Source organism: Megascapheus bottae, chromosome 28 (assembly GCF_031878675.1).
Source record: "Megascapheus bottae isolate mThoBot1 chromosome 28, mThoBot2.hap1, whole genome shotgun sequence".
Taxonomy (NCBI): domain Eukaryota; kingdom Metazoa; phylum Chordata; class Mammalia; order Rodentia; family Geomyidae; genus Megascapheus; species Megascapheus bottae.
Window position 1 is genome coordinate 3,962,516 of NC_143536.1, and position 15,931 is coordinate 3,978,446.

The 15,931-nt window shown below is 44.9% G+C and overlaps 1 protein-coding gene and 1 non-coding gene across 2 annotated transcripts in view; one reads left to right on the plus strand and one right to left on the minus strand.

The window, feature by feature from the left end:
• The first annotated feature begins 2,455 nt into the window (after positions 1-2,455).
• The window catches only part of Atp2a2 (ATPase sarcoplasmic/endoplasmic reticulum Ca2+ transporting 2), a 36,019-nt gene continuing 22,543 nt past the window's right edge, over positions 2,456-15,931 (plus strand). The window contains exons 1-5 of the mRNA XM_090320033.1: positions 2,456-3,040; positions 3,748-3,765; positions 3,848-3,930; positions 11,775-11,879; positions 13,189-13,327. Coding sequence (XP_090176159.1) covers positions 2,923-3,040; positions 3,748-3,765; positions 3,848-3,930; positions 11,775-11,879; positions 13,189-13,327 — 463 coding nt within the window. The 5' untranslated portion in view covers positions 2,456-2,922. The remainder of the gene's footprint in view (positions 3,041-3,747; positions 3,766-3,847; positions 3,931-11,774; positions 11,880-13,188; positions 13,328-15,931) is intronic.
• On the minus strand, positions 13,959-14,060 carry LOC150045003 (small nucleolar RNA U13). Its single transcript, XR_016533017.1, has one exon. It is a non-coding gene; the product is annotated as a small nucleolar RNA U13 (small nucleolar RNA).

The following is a 15,931-nucleotide window of genomic DNA, read 5'->3' on the forward strand; positions in this document are numbered from 1 at the left end:
TACTCTACCAAAGGGAGACAATGTGTCCATGTACCACAAAATATCATTAGGATAAGTAAGCAGGGGTGTCCTTCAAGGTCTTTGTCTTCTCCAGTTAGAACCCATAGTCAAGTTGTTTTGGAACACTTAAACTAGTCTAGTTGATTTAGTTATCTCTTATCTGGAATGTATGTCTGGAAATCCTATTGGATTGAAACATAGAAGTCACGCTTATCAAATTGGGTATGACACAATTCTGGGGTGGAGAACCATCCCTCTGAATGGTAGAATTGAAGATGTAGACTCTGAAAATACAGACAGACCTTACAGATGGAAAAAGGAGCATGAGAACATTCAGTAATAGGCAAAATTTACTGCTTGGGTTTAAAAAAAAAAACCAAAAACCTAAGTACACAGCAAAGAGATTTGATATGACTGCAGTTTATATATAAAGGACTCAATCTGGGTTAATTGCTATCACAAATCAACAGTGTACAGAGAGGAAGGGATCCAGAACAAAGGTGGGCAGTAAACATTCCCTTACCAGCCCACGTCGTCCAGACTTCTCTCCTCCACATTGGGCATCCCTGGAGCTGGAGACAATGGCACCGAGGGCCCCAGCTGTGCTTTCCAGTTAGGGAAAGAGACTTTTGAGAGCCCTAAAGATCTTGACATGCTCAAAGGGCTTTCACATAGAAGAGGGATTAAACTCTGTGTTCAGAGAAGTTTCTGAGAGCTACAGCAGAACGTTTGTACAGAAGTTAGCTGAGGAGGTGGACTCAGCTCTTTAATGATTAGAACTGTACAAATATGGAATTGGTTGCCTTTTGCCATCTCCATGGCGTTACAGGAGGGCTGTAGAGATCTGGAGGAGTGGCTGGGGCCTTTTTCTTCTCCTGGCCTTTTCTGGGTGGCTGACTTTTAAAGCCAGTTGGTCCTGTGTCTTCTGTTGCCCTCCTCTACTTGTCTTCGAAATCCTTTCACCGAATCAGCCATCCTTCAGAATCAGTTTCTCTTTTTTTCTGTCCTTGTCACCAATGAATTGAACATGGCTGGGATCCTTGAGGGAAAGGATTGTATTTCTAAAACCTATTCTTGCTTTGTTAAAAGCAGCTTATTTTCACAGAAGAGCAACCAGGTATTTCTGCCTTTGGAAAGCTGAGTTTATGACGTTTGGCAGCCTGTAAGAGGTTTTTAGAGAGGAAGAACCAAAGGCATACGGGTTATGCTGCTGCACATGGGACCAACTCTAGGCTAACAACCACCGGGCTTCCGTTTGAGGATTCCAGTCTTAAGCGTGTACAGAAGCTCACACGAACAGTGTAGCGGGTGGTGGAGCATGGTACTAGGACTGATGTCATTTTCCACCTAACTTTCACAGCCATTGCTCCTGAGTTCAGAGGCGCTCCAGAGCTTGTGTGTGGTGTGGTGTGGGGCTTTTTTTTGTTTTTTTCCCCCTTTCACAAATGGGAGTCTAGCAAAAATCTGCTGAGGCCTTCCGCTGGTGGAGTAAGTCACTGACTGCTGGGTCTCATTCATTCCAACCGTAGACAGGCTGAGCTGGGGGGGTGCTGTGTAAGACAGGCTTCCACAGCCAAATAAAAGTAGCTAGAGAGGTAGCTAGATATACATCTCGGAGGTAAAAGCTGGGGAGGGGGTTGAACAATGTCACTGGAGGGGACCTGAAGCTGAGGTCTGATTGGCAGAACCGCGGTCCCAGAGGTGGGAAGGCTGACGGAGGAGCCGCCGTCTCGCCGCCCCGCGGGTCCTGGCCCCGCACGGCCAACGCTGGGCCTTCCAGGTACCAGACCTCGCCGCAGCCTCCGCTCCTCGGAAGTAACGAGGCGAGGTGACGTGACGGCAAAGCACGGGCGATTTGCATCCGTGGAGGCAATCAGAGCCCGTGGGGCACTCAGGCCTTTTCTGTTTGTTTTCCTGGCCGCACCCGAGTCCTCACGCTTCCCCTGCGGCCTGTGTCTCCAGGGAGCCCCCTCCCCGCTCCACGGGCCCGGCTCACGGCGGCCTCCTCGCCCAGGGCTTCCAGGGCGAAGGCGCCTCCCCGCCGGGCCGCCGGGGTGCGGCTCTCGAGCGGGGCTCCGGGGGCGACCGGTCAGGACGCCGAGCGCGGCCCGGCGGCCGAGCGCCTCCGGACGCCCGGCGTCCCCGCCGCTGCGGAGCCGGGGCAAGGGAGCCCGGCCCGCGCGGCCCGCCCGGCCCCGGCCGCAGCGCGCCCGGCACGGCGCCGGTGTCGGCTGCGCGGGCGCGCGGGCGCGCGGGCGGCCTCGATCCGGGTTCCTGGGACGGCGCGCGTGGGGGGCGGGGCCAGGCGGGGGCGCGCGGGGAGGCGGGGCCGGGCCGCCCGCGCCGCGCTGGGCTCTCTCGGCCAATGAGCGGCGTCCACATGCCGCGGCGGCGGCGAGAGGGGAGGAAGCGGCCGATAAATGCTATTAGAGCAGCCGCCGCGGAGCCGTCCCCGACGCCACCTCCTCCTCCTCCTCCGCCGCCGCCGCCGCAGTGTCCGCCGCCGCCGCTGCCGGGCTGCGGAGCTGAGCGACCCCGCGGGCGCGCCGCACCCCTCTCCGCCGCCTCGCCTCTCGCTCGGTTCCGCCCCGAGGGGTCGGCCGGGCGCCCCCTCCTCCGGCCCGCGCGGGGCCGCGCGTCCCCTCAGCGGTGCGGAGCGGCTCCCGGGCCGCGGCCTGCGCCCCGCGGCGGTTGAGCCCCGAGCAGGCCCTTCCTTCCCCGGGGGCCGGGGCCGCGCGGGGGGCGGTTGTCTGACGGAGGGCCGCGGGTGATTCAGCGCCCGGCCAGGCGGAAGCGGCCCGGGGCGGCGGCGAGCAGTGCGCGCCCGGGCGCCCGGGGTGGCACGAGCCCGCGGCCCGAGTGCGAGGCGGAGGCGGGGAGGCCGCGGGGACGGGCGGCGAGGGCGGCCGGGCCTCCGCAGCCATGGAGAACGCGCACACAAAGACGGTGGAGGAGGTGCTGGGCCACTTCGGCGTCAACGAGAGCACGGGGCTGAGCCTGGAGCAGGTCAAGAAGCTCAAGGAGAGATGGGGCTCCAACGGTAGGTGCCGGCGGGCTTGCAGCGGCCGGGAAGATGGCTGACCGGGCTTCACCGCGTGGGGCTCGGCTCGGCGCCCGCCGACGGCTGCGGGCTCGGCGGGGGCGCCTGCCCGGCCTCCCCGCCGCCTCCGGGGTCTCGAGCCCTGACCTTTCCCCGCGCGCCCGGCTGGCGAGGGACGGCTCTCCCGCTGCTGGGTTGAGCCCGGCGAGACGTGTTCCTTATTTTTAGCCCATTTCTTTCGTTCTGTTTTGTGTCGGATTTTTGTCCCCCCTCCCCGCTCCCCAGTTTTTTTTTTTTTTTTTTTGAGGCAGGATCTTATGTAGCCAAGCTGGCCTCGAACTCTCGATCCTCCAGGTCGGTCTTCCCAGAGTGCGGGGATTGCAGGTCCCCCGCCGATTTACGAGGCGTCTTTGGGGTTGGGAAATCCTCTGGCCGGTCCCGTACTACCCAGAGTTACACATCTGGAAGAAGTGATGACCTCGCTTAAACTAGAGCGTGCTTCACGTCCTCTGATGATACCGTGTCTTTATTGAAGTATCATTTTGGGGGGATTTCTCTTTGGGGAGGGGTTGAACATGCAAATGTCAAGGTCTGTCTTTCAAAGACACTGGCAGTGAAGTCTTTAAAAAAGGCAGCGGTGCTAAATGTATTTTTTTTTTCTTTCTTCCCCTCTTGACACGTTGCCTGATGCATTCTACATTCTGCAGAGTTACCAGCTGAAGAAGGTAAGTAATATTCACATGTTGTCCGTGTGAGTCTGTGTGCCCATGTTGTGATGACAATTAACGAAGTGTTTATTTCTAACAGGAAAAACCTTGCTGGAACTTGTGATTGAGCAGTTTGAAGACTTACTAGTTAGAATTTTATTGCTGGCAGCATGTATATCTTTTGTGAGTATAAATAAAAATGATTTTTTCTTTGCCTTTTCCCCAAAGCTGAAAGTACTGCATATATAATGCAAATAATGTCCATAAGGTGAAAACCATTCAGAGATGTGAGCAGTGCTACATGCTTAAAAATGAAATAACCTAGTTGTTCTTAAAATACAAATTCAGAAAAATAGATGCCTGGCATTCATAAGAAATTACTCCTGAATGTTCAAGATCTTATGAGTCTTGTGGTGTATCAGCTCTTAGTAGCAAAACGTTTTTTATTGGGAGACTTTTTCATTTGGGATTCTTCCATTTGTTATCATACTGTAAGATCACACTAATGTTGGGCTCTATGTAGTCTGTAAATAGAACTTACAAAAGGAATATTCCAGTTGCTTTCCCTGCCTGGTAGTGGCAAGGTGACAGTTGTTCCTGACAGTGACAAGAATGATGACGGCATTGATGGCACCACTGTTGACCAAATTTGGTAACTGACCTTTAAGGGGGGGGGGTTGTATGTATCAAAGTTGGACCCTTAGGTTGAGTGAGTCCCAGACTGAGAGAACAAGATGTCATATAATTGCTTCTAAATATTAAGAAAAAAGCTAGCTTAGTGTTTTTCCTTATTCTGTATATGCTTGCCTGTTTTGAGTCTTGTCTGGGTTGCTAAGAAACTCATGAAGTGCAAGAACTACAGCAGAAAAAAAGGTGATGAAAATGGCTTAGGATATTTTAGGTTATTTACATTTTTCTTCTGTTCAGTTTTTTCTTTTCTTTTTTGGCCAGTCCTGGGGTTTGAACTCAGGTCAGGGCCTGGGCACTGTCCTTGAGCTTTCTCAAGGCTATAGCACTTTACCACCTGAGCCACAGCACCATTTCTGGCTTTTTCTGTGTATGTGGTGCCAAGGAATCGAACCCAGGGCTTTGATCAAATTTTTTTCCTTGGACAATTAACATGGTAGTTTTCCTAAAAATGATCATGAGTGGGGCACTGACATTCTAAATCTTAACAGTGTGAAGGTGCCTGTTGTATTCAGTTCTTATTAAAAGCTAATGGGAGGGGGAAATCACACAGTGCAAACCTTTTCAAATTGAGCAAAATTAACATGCCTACAAGGTTTTATTTTTGTACAGTTACATGTGCATAAGTCTCGGGGACTTAGAATCTTGTCTTTATCATACCATATTAGAGGAAGGCTATTTTGAGAACTAAATGAACAGAGCAGTTGGTATTTATCTAGGTCAGGTGAGGGAAAGATGACTTTTATGTCGACCCCTCCCCCTCTTTTTTTTTTTTTTTGAAGTAGATAGTGGTGACAAGAGGTAACCTTTGTGCACATAACTTGTGCCTTGAGACTTAATATATCATGTTGGCTAAGTGGTGTGTAGCCATTAATAATTCAGTGCCTATGAACCTTTCCTATAGTTTTCATTGACTAAAGTTGTCACAGCAACTATACAGCACACTGGATCCTTTATCCCTCACCTTTCTTGTCTTCCCATGCTTTAAAAAAAACAAGCAATAGGTGCTAATCCTTTTGTCAGTTATAGAGCTATTTGATGAACTACAGTTTCAAAGTATTTTCATAGAGGAAAAATAAATGACATTTGGGTATGTTTTATTTAGGGTTTGTGTTTTCCTGGGCTTACATAATCTGAAAGAGTCTCAACTTTGGCAGTTAAGTACTAGTGTTCACTAGGGTCATTAGGGAGCTCTTAGAAGTGAATCAGCTGTTGTGTACAAGCCAAAGGTATAACACATTTTTACTGAATTGTGTTACAACTTGAAGCCGCCACCCATGTGACATAAAGAAGCTGCTGGCTAGTTGGGTTTCATGAGTATCTTTTGAGTGGTCAGTGATTGTATGTTAGCAAGTAGAATTTATAGTGTGTGTGAATTTTTTTTCGAAGTAGACATTTGCAGTTTAATCATTTTCAAATGAATAAATGCTATTTTTTATTATTTTTTTGTGATACAACATAGCCTATTTAGAGCCATTTTGGAGTTAAAATTTGAGTTTCTTTTTAGTAACTACTTGGAATTATTGTTCAGGAAATGAGCTGTTACATTTTTATTATATGGGTCAATAACTAAAGTGTGAGTGCTTAGGGAGTACATTTTCTGTAGACTGCACTAAATTTGCTTGGACTTCTTTGATTAAAAAGTTGTGGATAGGGGTCGGGAGTGTGGCCTAGTGGTAGAGTGCCTAGCATGCATGAAGGACCCGGGTTCAATTCCTTGGTACCACATACATAGAAAAAGCCAGAAGTAGTGCTGTGGCTCAAGTGGTAGAGCTCCATCCTTGAGAAATCCCAAGGACAGTGCCCAGGCCCTGAGTTCAAGACCCAGGACTGGCACAAAAAAAAAAGTTGTGGATAAAAATGAATTTTGTAGCATTCCTCCTGGGAGAACTTTACCCCTTGTATACCGTTCTTGACCTTTTCATGCCTCACCTTCTGTCTCAGGAAAGACCCAGAGTTTTGTGGTGGCTACATATCTATTGCTTTAATGGGAAAAACATGACCAAGAAGTTGGTTTGTTTACAGAAGTGAATTAGCAGTTGTTGCATATATGTAATACATATTCAGATGCAGACTGCTGGGGTTATTTCAATAATCAAACCACATAGTGAACAGTTAACTGTAGTTAATATTTTGCTGCAACTCATGGGATAGTTTTTTTTTTTTTCCCCCTCTTACATTTCACGTGGATTAGAAGTAAACTTTACATTTTCTTTTCCACATAGACAATAAATAGAAATCTCTTGACAATCACAAGACTTTCACTTCGTATTTCATATTTTGTTGTTATATTTAAGTAACCTGGAGAACAGTTGCCTAACTGTCCACCTACTACTTCTCTCTTACTGACCATACAGCATGGAACTAAATGGATAGTCCCTTATCTGGAGAGTAATGAAGTTGGGGAAAAATAAAACAAGGGTGTTGTTAATAAGTCTTCTAAGGAGGAAACATTTGAAAGCACTGGAGTTTGAACTCCAAGCCCTTTCTGCTTACTAGGCCCTCCAGCAGAAGGTGACATTGAGAAATGACCTGAAGAAGGTTAGTAGCTTTGGGGCCATAGTGCTCTGTCTAACTCTGGGCCTGGGCATTGTCCCCAGCTCTTCAGTTCAAGGCTACCGCCCTACCCCTTAAGCCACAGGGCCACTTCTGGTTTTCTGGTGATTAATTGGAGATGTTTTAGTGCCTGGGCTGGTTTTGAATTGTGATCCTCAGATCTTAGCCTCCTGAGTAGCTAAAATTACAGACATGAGTTACCGTACCTAGCTCTTCTGTTTACCTCTTAAAGTCTTCTTTTGTATAAAAATTTGCATAGGTATTCTCTATTCCATAAAACTTTCTGGACTATGGCACTTCTTAACCTCTTGGTTACATTTTATTTTATTTCATTTTATTTATTTTTTTGCCAGTCCTGGGCTTGAGCTCAGAGTCTGAGCAGTGTCCTTGGACTTTCTCAAGGCTAGAGCTCTACCACTTGAGCCTCAGCACCACTTCTGGCTTTTTTTTCTATGTATGTGGTACCGAGGAATCGGATTTGGGTCTTCGTGCATGCTAGGCAAAGCACTCTACCACTAGGCCAAACTCCTGGCCCCATCTTGGTTACATTTTAATAATTTGTGCATTTTTTTCAATGTCTGAAATGTTCACATTAATTTCCATAGCATTTCAAAACATGGAATCTGTTTATTTTGGTTTTCTCAGAAATTGTTAGTATATAGTGGTTGACATTTTTTACTGTGTTTTCTTTTCTTTTTTTTTTTTTTGCCAGTCCTGGGCTTGAGCTCAGGGCCTGAGCACTGTCCTTGGACTTTCTCAAGGCTAGAGCTTCTACCACTTGAGCCTCAGCACCACTTTCGGCTTTTTTCTATGTATGTGGTGCCAAGGAATTGAACCTGGGCCTTTGTGCATGTTAGGCAAGCACTCTACCACTAGGCCAAACTCTTGGCCCAAATCTGAAGACTCCGTACCTCCTAAAAAAAAAAAAATTCTCAGGCTGCCTCTCTTACCCTTCATCATGCAGAATTACTACATCATATAGCAGAACAGGATTTTTTCCCTGGGATAACATTTGTGTTATTATTTCTAGAAGTATTCTCTTTTTTTGGAGGAGGTGATACTGAGATCAAACCCAGTACCTCAAGCTTGCTAGGCAAGTGCTCTAACCATTGAGCTATATGCACTCCAGTCTGAGATTAATAAAAAATTAATGAATTAAAAATACACTGCTTGGGGCCGGGAGTTTGGCCTAGTGGTTAAAGTGCTTGCCTAGCATGCATGAAGACCCGGGTTCGATTCCTCAGTACCACATATAGAAAAAAAAGCCAGAAGTGGTGCTGAGGCTCAAGTGGTAGAGCTCTAGCCTTGAGAAAGTCCAAGGACAGTGCTCAGGCCCTGAGCTCAAGCCCAGGACTGGTAAAAAAAAAAAAAAAAAAATACACTGCTTGGGGGCCGGGAGTTTGGCCTAGTGGTAGAGTGCTTTCCTAGCATGCACGAAGACCCAGTTTCGATTCCTCGGTACCCCACATACATAGCAAAAAAGCCAGAAGTGGTACTGAGGGTCAGGTGGTAGAGCTCTAGCCTTGAGAAAGTCCAAGGACAGTGCTTAGGCCCTGAGCTCAAGCCCAGGACTGGCCCCCCCCAAAAAAAAAGTTAAAAAAAATACACTGCTTGACAATGATTGCTGCAAAAGATAAGTTACTATAATAATACAAAGTTCAAAGGAAAGACAAGGAGATAAACCTTTTATGTCTTGTACCAACATGTCTTAAAAATTATACTGCTGGGGCCAAGAGTTTGGCCTAGTGGTAGAGTCCTTGCCTAGCATGCATGAAGACCTGGATTTATTTCCTTGGTACCACATGCATAGAAAAAGCTGGAAATGGTGCCGTGGCTCAAGTGGTAGATCTCTAACCTTGAGAAAGCCCAAGGACAGTGCCCAGGTCCTGAGTCAAGCCCCAGGACTGGCCAAAAAAACAAAACAAAAAAACCCCTCCTGCTGCCTAGTTAGTTTTTCATCGTTCGGGGCAGTTTTGGGGTTAAGCACAGGATCTCTCTGTTGTCAGGCAGGTCTGTGCTTCTGAGCTGCTGTTCCACCCCTTTCTGCACTGAGAATTTTTGAGTTGGGGTCTAGCTTTCTGTCAGGACACATCTGGATGACTTTCCTACTTACTTTTCCATCACTGCCCTCAACTGGGATGGAATCTCAGCTATTTCTGCCCGGGCTGGTCTTGAACTGGGATCTTTCTCCTGTGTAGCTTGGATGACAAAAATAATAAGCAGCTGACTTCTGGTTTTTCCCACTTCTTTACGCAATTTTTCTGCAAAGTGTTGTTCTCTTTATGTTTTAAGTTCATATGCTGCCACTCGGAGCTGTATCCTGAAGGATCTTTGAGATTTTGTTCATTCCTTACGTGAATTAGGTACTGGAGACTTCTGGACCTTTCTTGGATAAGACTGAATGAAAGGCAATATACACAGACTATCTTTCATATTCAGCTTGTTTTCCAGATGCTTAGTTAGCTATTTTGTACATGGTTAACTATAATTATGAACTGACATTGTTACATGCTAAACATGACATCTTGCATGTATTTCCATTCATCCAGTTTTCGTCTTTTCCTTACACTTTTTCCCATCTCATAAGAGTCCTCCGTGTAATTCAATTTACATAACCCAAGGCGTTTTCTTACCAGTAGAACAAGCCTTGGGCTCTAAGGCTAACACTTGAGCCACAGTACTACTGCAGGCTTTTGCTGTAATTTGTTGTGGGGCTTGAACTCTGGGCCTGGGTGCTGTCATTGAGCTCTTCAGCTTAAGCCACATGGTCACTTCCCATTTTCTAGTGATTAATTGGAGATAAGAATCAGATCTCAGCCTCCTGAGTAGCTAGGATTATAGGCAAGAGCCATCTTGTCCAGCTTGGCACCCATTTTTGAATTGCTTATCAGTTAATTAAATTGGTTCATTCTCTGGGTTATATGATTTTTAGATACATTTTGTACAGTATTCAGAAATTGCTAGGCACTGGTGGTGCATGCCTGCTAATTCTACCTACTTAAGAGACTACAGTCTGAGGTTGAGGATCATTCAAAGCCAGCCCAGGCAGGGAAGTCTGTAAGACTCTTTATCATCTCCAGTTAGCCATCAGAAAACCAGAACAGGTACTGTGGCTAGCTTTGAGCAAAAATCTCAGGGACAGCACCCAGGCCCCGAGTTCAACTCCACAATTGACAACAATCAAAACAAAAACCAGAATTTGCTGGCTATCAGTTTTAAATAGATAGGGTACCATGCTTTTATCTTCATAAGATTTGCCCATAACTTCTCATCAAACAGAAATTAGTATGTATCAAGTAAGTATGTAACTGCCCGTGTTTCCTGAGCACAACAGTTGAAGGAAGGTCATCTAGAAGAGAAGGCTATCGCATTGCACAAATTAGGATTCCTTGACATTTGATAAATCCTACTCATGAAAAAGAATGGGAAGTGGCGTTGTGGCTTCCGTAGTCAAGTGTTAGCCTTGGCACAAAGAGCCTCAGGGACAGCTCCCAAGCCCTAAGTTCAAGCTCCAAACTGAGTTTGATCTCAAAGGCCCTGTGTTTGCTAGGTATGTGTTTTGCTACTTGAGTTATCTATCGTTCATGTATTTATTTTGCTTTAGTTTTTTCAGATAGGAGCTCTTGTTTTTTGCCTGCTCTCAGACTGCCATCCTCCTTTCCATACACCTCCCTAGTAGCTGGGCTCAGAGGCTGTGCAGCCAGGTCTGGCCGTGTGCATTTCTTGCACAGTGGAGGTGTTCCTGATGCTTGCTTGCCTTAGTCCTTCCTTTTACTCCAGCTGGGATGGGCTATTGCTCTGAGTTTATCCCCCTGGCTTTGCTGCCAAGGAAGAAATTCATACCAGCTTTAACAAGGTGCAAAGCTTATCTTACAGTTGCTAATGCCTCACTGACCTTTTAGAAAAGCTCTAGTCACTCCTCATGTTGAGCAATTTTTCTCCCCTAAGAGCTAATTAAGTTTCTTATTTCTGATATGCTCTCCTTGGCAAATGTTTGGAAGGCTAGTATCAGCAGCTGTAATCCTGCATCTATGAAAATTTATGTCTTCCCAGAGAAATTTTCATTTTGGCATTAGGCCTGCCCTTAATGCTGGGATTGGCCTGTTTGTTGAAAACCAGCTGCAGCAGTTATCACATTCATTATGGTTTTCTTCCTGCCTTAGTTGTCAGGGGTGATTGACATGTGTCAGGACATGAGTGCTTCCTGTTTTGTTTTTTCCCTGCTCTAGTTTGTTAATTCAGTGTTATCCTCTTGTAAAATTAATATTAGGCCTTGTTTTAATAGTCATTTTTGATCATTTGCTAGTTGTGTAAAAAGCCTACTATAGGGGCTGGGAATGTGGCCAAGTGGTAGAGTGCTTGCCTAGCATGCCTGAAGCCCTGGGTTCAATTCCTCAGTACCACATAAATTGAAAAGGCTGGAAGTGACACTGTGGCCCCAGTGGAAGAAGCTTTGAGAAAGCACAAGGATGGTGCTCAGAACCTGAGTTCAAGCCCAGGACTGGCAAAACAACAACAACAAAAAAAAACTATTCAGTATTTGACTAAGTAAAATGTAGACAGGTGGTTTCTTGTATTGTCAAGACGTTACATAGTTTGGACTCCCAAGAGTAATTATGAGTACCATGAACTGGATGTTTATATAATATTTTGCCTCCATTTGTTTTTAGAAAATGTAAGGAAAGAGGTTTTGTTTATTATAACTCCTTTTATGCCAATCACTTGTAAAAGTGGCACTAAGCCTAATGATATAATAATCTAACACATGATGTTTTCTCTTCTAGGTTTTGGCTTGGTTTGAAGAAGGTGAAGAAACCATTACAGCCTTTGTAGAACCTTTTGTGATTCTGCTTATATTAGTAGCCAATGCAATTGTAGGTGTGTGGCAGGTAAGTGAAATTCATTGAACTACTAAATTTTGGTAGTTTATATAGTGATTTTAATCTTCATTAATCTTGCTGTTACTTCTTTTTCCTAGTATGTAGGGTTAAAAACACATCTGTTGGTTTTGGTACCACATACATAGAAAAAGCCAGAAATGGCGCTGTGGCTCAAGTGGTAGAGCTCTCTAGCTTTGGGAAAGTCCAAGGACAGTGCTCAGACCCTGAGCTCAAGCCTAGGATCTGCAAAAAAAAAAAAAAAAAAAAAAAACATCTGATGGGCTGGGAGTTTAACGTAGTAGTAGAGTCCTTGCCTAGCATGCACGAAGACCTGGGTTCAATCACATTCATAGAAAAAAGCTCAAAGTGGTGCTGTGGCTCAAGCAGTAGAGCTCTAGCCTTGAGAAAGCCCAAGGATAGTGCCCAGGCCCTGAGTTCAAGGCCCAAGACTGCCAAAAGTGAGTCCTTCATAATGGGAGCTTTTTAAGTTTTGTGCCATTAAGCATTAGACAAGCTTGAGTCTATATCTCCAATTTTAAAATTGGAAAGAAAAACTGTGACTTAGTTTGATAATGTTAATATTTGATACTGGAAGTAGTACATGTATGCCTGGCAGTGCTGCAGGGAATTCACGCAATCCTCTTGTCGCTATTGTCATGTGATTTATTTTCAGTTCATCTTTCATAGCATTTGCTGTATGCTAGCACATGAAACATGTTATTAAAGGTTAGTGCTCATGACCCTTGTATTGAGGTACTGTTTGCTTTGCAAGCCAGATTACCCTGGTTGACTTTGAGCCAGAATTCTCAAATCTCAGCCTCCTGAGTAGATAGTATTATAGGACCTGGCCTAAGTACCCTTTAAACATGTTTATTGTACAAGTGGCTCTGTGGTTCAATGTGGTAGAGTGCTAAAGAGCTGAAGAACTTAGGGACAGCATGCAGGTCCACAGTTCAACAAGCCCCAGTACCAACCAAAAAAAAAGGAATCTATGTAAGTTAGTGGTAAGAGTGCTTGCCTAGCATTCCTGAAGCCCTAGGTTTGATTCCTACACAGAAAAAGCTGGAAGTGATGCTATAGCTAAAGTGGTAGAATGCTAGCTTTGATCAGAATAAGCTCAGGGACAGTGCCCAGGCCCTCAGGACTGGCCAGAAAAAAAAAAAAAATTCATTGCCTTAAGCTGTGAATTAATAAAAATGTTATTAGTGTATTTTTGTCTTTGTTTCCTTTTTCCATGAAAGGAAGTCCTTTGGCTAGAAGTTAAAACTTAAAACTAGCAAATAGTGTTTACTACTAATCTTTGTTTTTTTCTGTGTAGGAAAGAAATGCTGAAAATGCCATAGAAGCCCTGAAGGAGTATGAGCCCGAGATGGGCAAGGTGTACCGCCAGGACCGGAAGAGTGTCCAGCGGATTAAAGCCAAAGACATTGTTCCTGGCGACATTGTAGAAGTGGCTGGTAAGTCCTTTCTAGATGATTCGGTTTCTGAACATAGTTCTTTTCCCAAAGCCTGTGTGTGTGTGTGTGTTTGTGTGTGTACATGTACACACATGTTGGTTGTTTTGTTTTATGTGCTAATTTTGGGGCTTGCTCTGGGCACCTGTGTGCAGTCCCTGCACTTTTATGCTTGTGGCTGGTTCTTAAAGCATATTTCAAGACAGAACCAAAATCTGGCTTTTTCATGGGTGATTGGAGATCAGACTCTCACAGACTTTCTTGCCAAGGATGAGAAATGATCAAAATCAGGAAATTGTTATGAACGGCAATATATAGACATTCAGAATTTATTGTCACTTTACTAGAAAGGAATTATGGGGTTATGAAGAAAATTGCTCCAGGGGCTGGGAGTGTGGCTTAGTGGTAGAGTACTTGCCTACCATGCATGAGTTCATTAGGCCCAGAGTTCAAGCCGTAGGACTGCAAAAAAAGAAAGGAAGGAAGAAAGAAAGAAAGAAAATAGGTCAGAGGGGGAAGGCTAGAAATAAAAAGACTTTAGTAGGCCAGGCAAGAAATGAGGGCAGAGACAGGGCAATAGTTCTAAGTCTAATGGAGAGGATGGCTGTGGTATTTTGTGTTTTTATGAAGTTTTTTTCGTGGTAATGTGCCCACGTTGTAACAAGGTTTAGAGGGAGGCACATGTCACACAAGCACATGAGAACCCAAGCATCACGCTTATGAGCTGGAAAAGGATCTCTGAAGTCTTTAATTTAAAAGATTAACTTTTCCTCTTTCCTTTGGTATAGGTTTCTGATCAGGTGTAGTTTGAGAAATGAACTTTCTGACTAAATGCAATGCAAGGGAACAGATTTTGTTCTTTTTTTTAAGTGATAAAAATTTAACCTAGGACTGAGTGTTCTAGGCAAGTGTTCACCAAACCCTAGCCAAGAAGCAGGTGGAGGAATGTCACGTGAGCCACAGCTCTACTTCCCAGCTTTTTGTTGGTTTATTGGAAATGAGTCTCATAGACTTTCCTGTCTGGACTGGCTTTGAACCACAGCCCCTCAGATCTCAGCCTCCTGAGAATCTAGAATTACAAGTGTGAGCCACCAAGTGCCCAGCTAGAAGGTTATTATTTTAAAGTTGCTCTACTGATTATGATCTATCCAAGGAGAGATTGTAAGCAGTCTCGTGTGATCGAACATTAGAAGTAGCTACAGCACTAAAGCTAATTAAAATTCATTTGAGAAATGGAAATATGAAGCTAAAGACCCACAAATTCTGCAGCCACAGTAGTTCCGTGTTGTTCTGATGTCAAGAAAATATTTCTTTGAATTGATTGACACCAAAAGTAGCAAAGTTACATACAATCTTGTAAGAAGTAAGCCGTCAGTGTTTTTAGTTTCCTATAATATCTGCAAATGTTATAAAAAGTGATTCAGACTATGATAGCCAAAAAATAGTCTTGTATTTTAGACTCTTAGGAAGTTGGAATATGCCTTGGGGCTTATTTATTGACTTCTCAAGGGCGTTGTTTTTATTGTTTAAAACAAGCTTCATGTATCTTGGTAACCTAGAGTTGATGAGTAGCACAAGGACATAAATGCCCTCAGATGACTCCTGTCCTGTAGCATGCTCTAGAGTGAGTCCTGTTTTAAGATTATGTAAGTGATAGAAATGGCACAATCTTAACAAAAAAATGAATTTGCATTGGTTTCTATAAGATGATCGTATTATATTTTCTAAATGAAGAACACTTATTAGAGCTAACAATTTCAAAAATTACTCATCTTTGAAAAGAAATGTTTGACTTTTTTTCTTTGTATTGGTCCTGATGCTGTCCCTGAGTTTGTTTGCCCAAAGCTAATAACCTACCACTTTGAACCCCAGCTCTACTTTCAGTTTTCTGGTGTTAATTAGGACTTCCTCTTGTCGAGAAGATGGATGAATGCATGTGTAGGTGTCTTTTCCCCCCTCCCCCCCCCAACTCTCTCGCTTTCCCCCACCTCTCTTTTGCGCATTCCTGCTGGTGTATGTGTAGTTTTTTTTGGGCGGGGCGGGGTAGGGGGGGAAGGGGGGGATGTCAGTTGTTGGGTTTGAACCCAGGGCCTGGGAACTGTCTCTGAACTCTTTGGGCTTAAACACCACTTCCAGTTCTCTAGTAATTAAGTGGATACGAGTCTCGTAGACTTGGACTAGTAATGTGGCTTAGTGTTAGAGTGCTTGACTAGCACGTATGAAACCCTGGGTTTGATTCCTTAATGCTACACAAACAGAAAAAGCCGGAAGTGACGCTGTGGTTCAAGTGGTAGAGTGCTAGCCTTGAGCACAAAGAGGCTCAGGAAGAGGCTGGACACCTGAGATCTGAAGAATACAGTTCAAAGTCAACCAGGGCAGAAAGGTTCCCCCGCTACTTTTTTGTTTTGGTAGGTCAGTTGTAGGGCTTGAAGTCAGGTCTTTAGTGCCCAGGCTGGCTTTGAACTACCATCCTCAGATCTCAGCCTCCTCAGTACAGGATTATAGGTGTGATCCACCCTGCGCTGCCCCCCACCCCAACTTAGACTTTTATCTCCAATTAACCACTTAAAAACTGCAAGTTGCGTTGTGGCTCAAGTGGTAGATTAC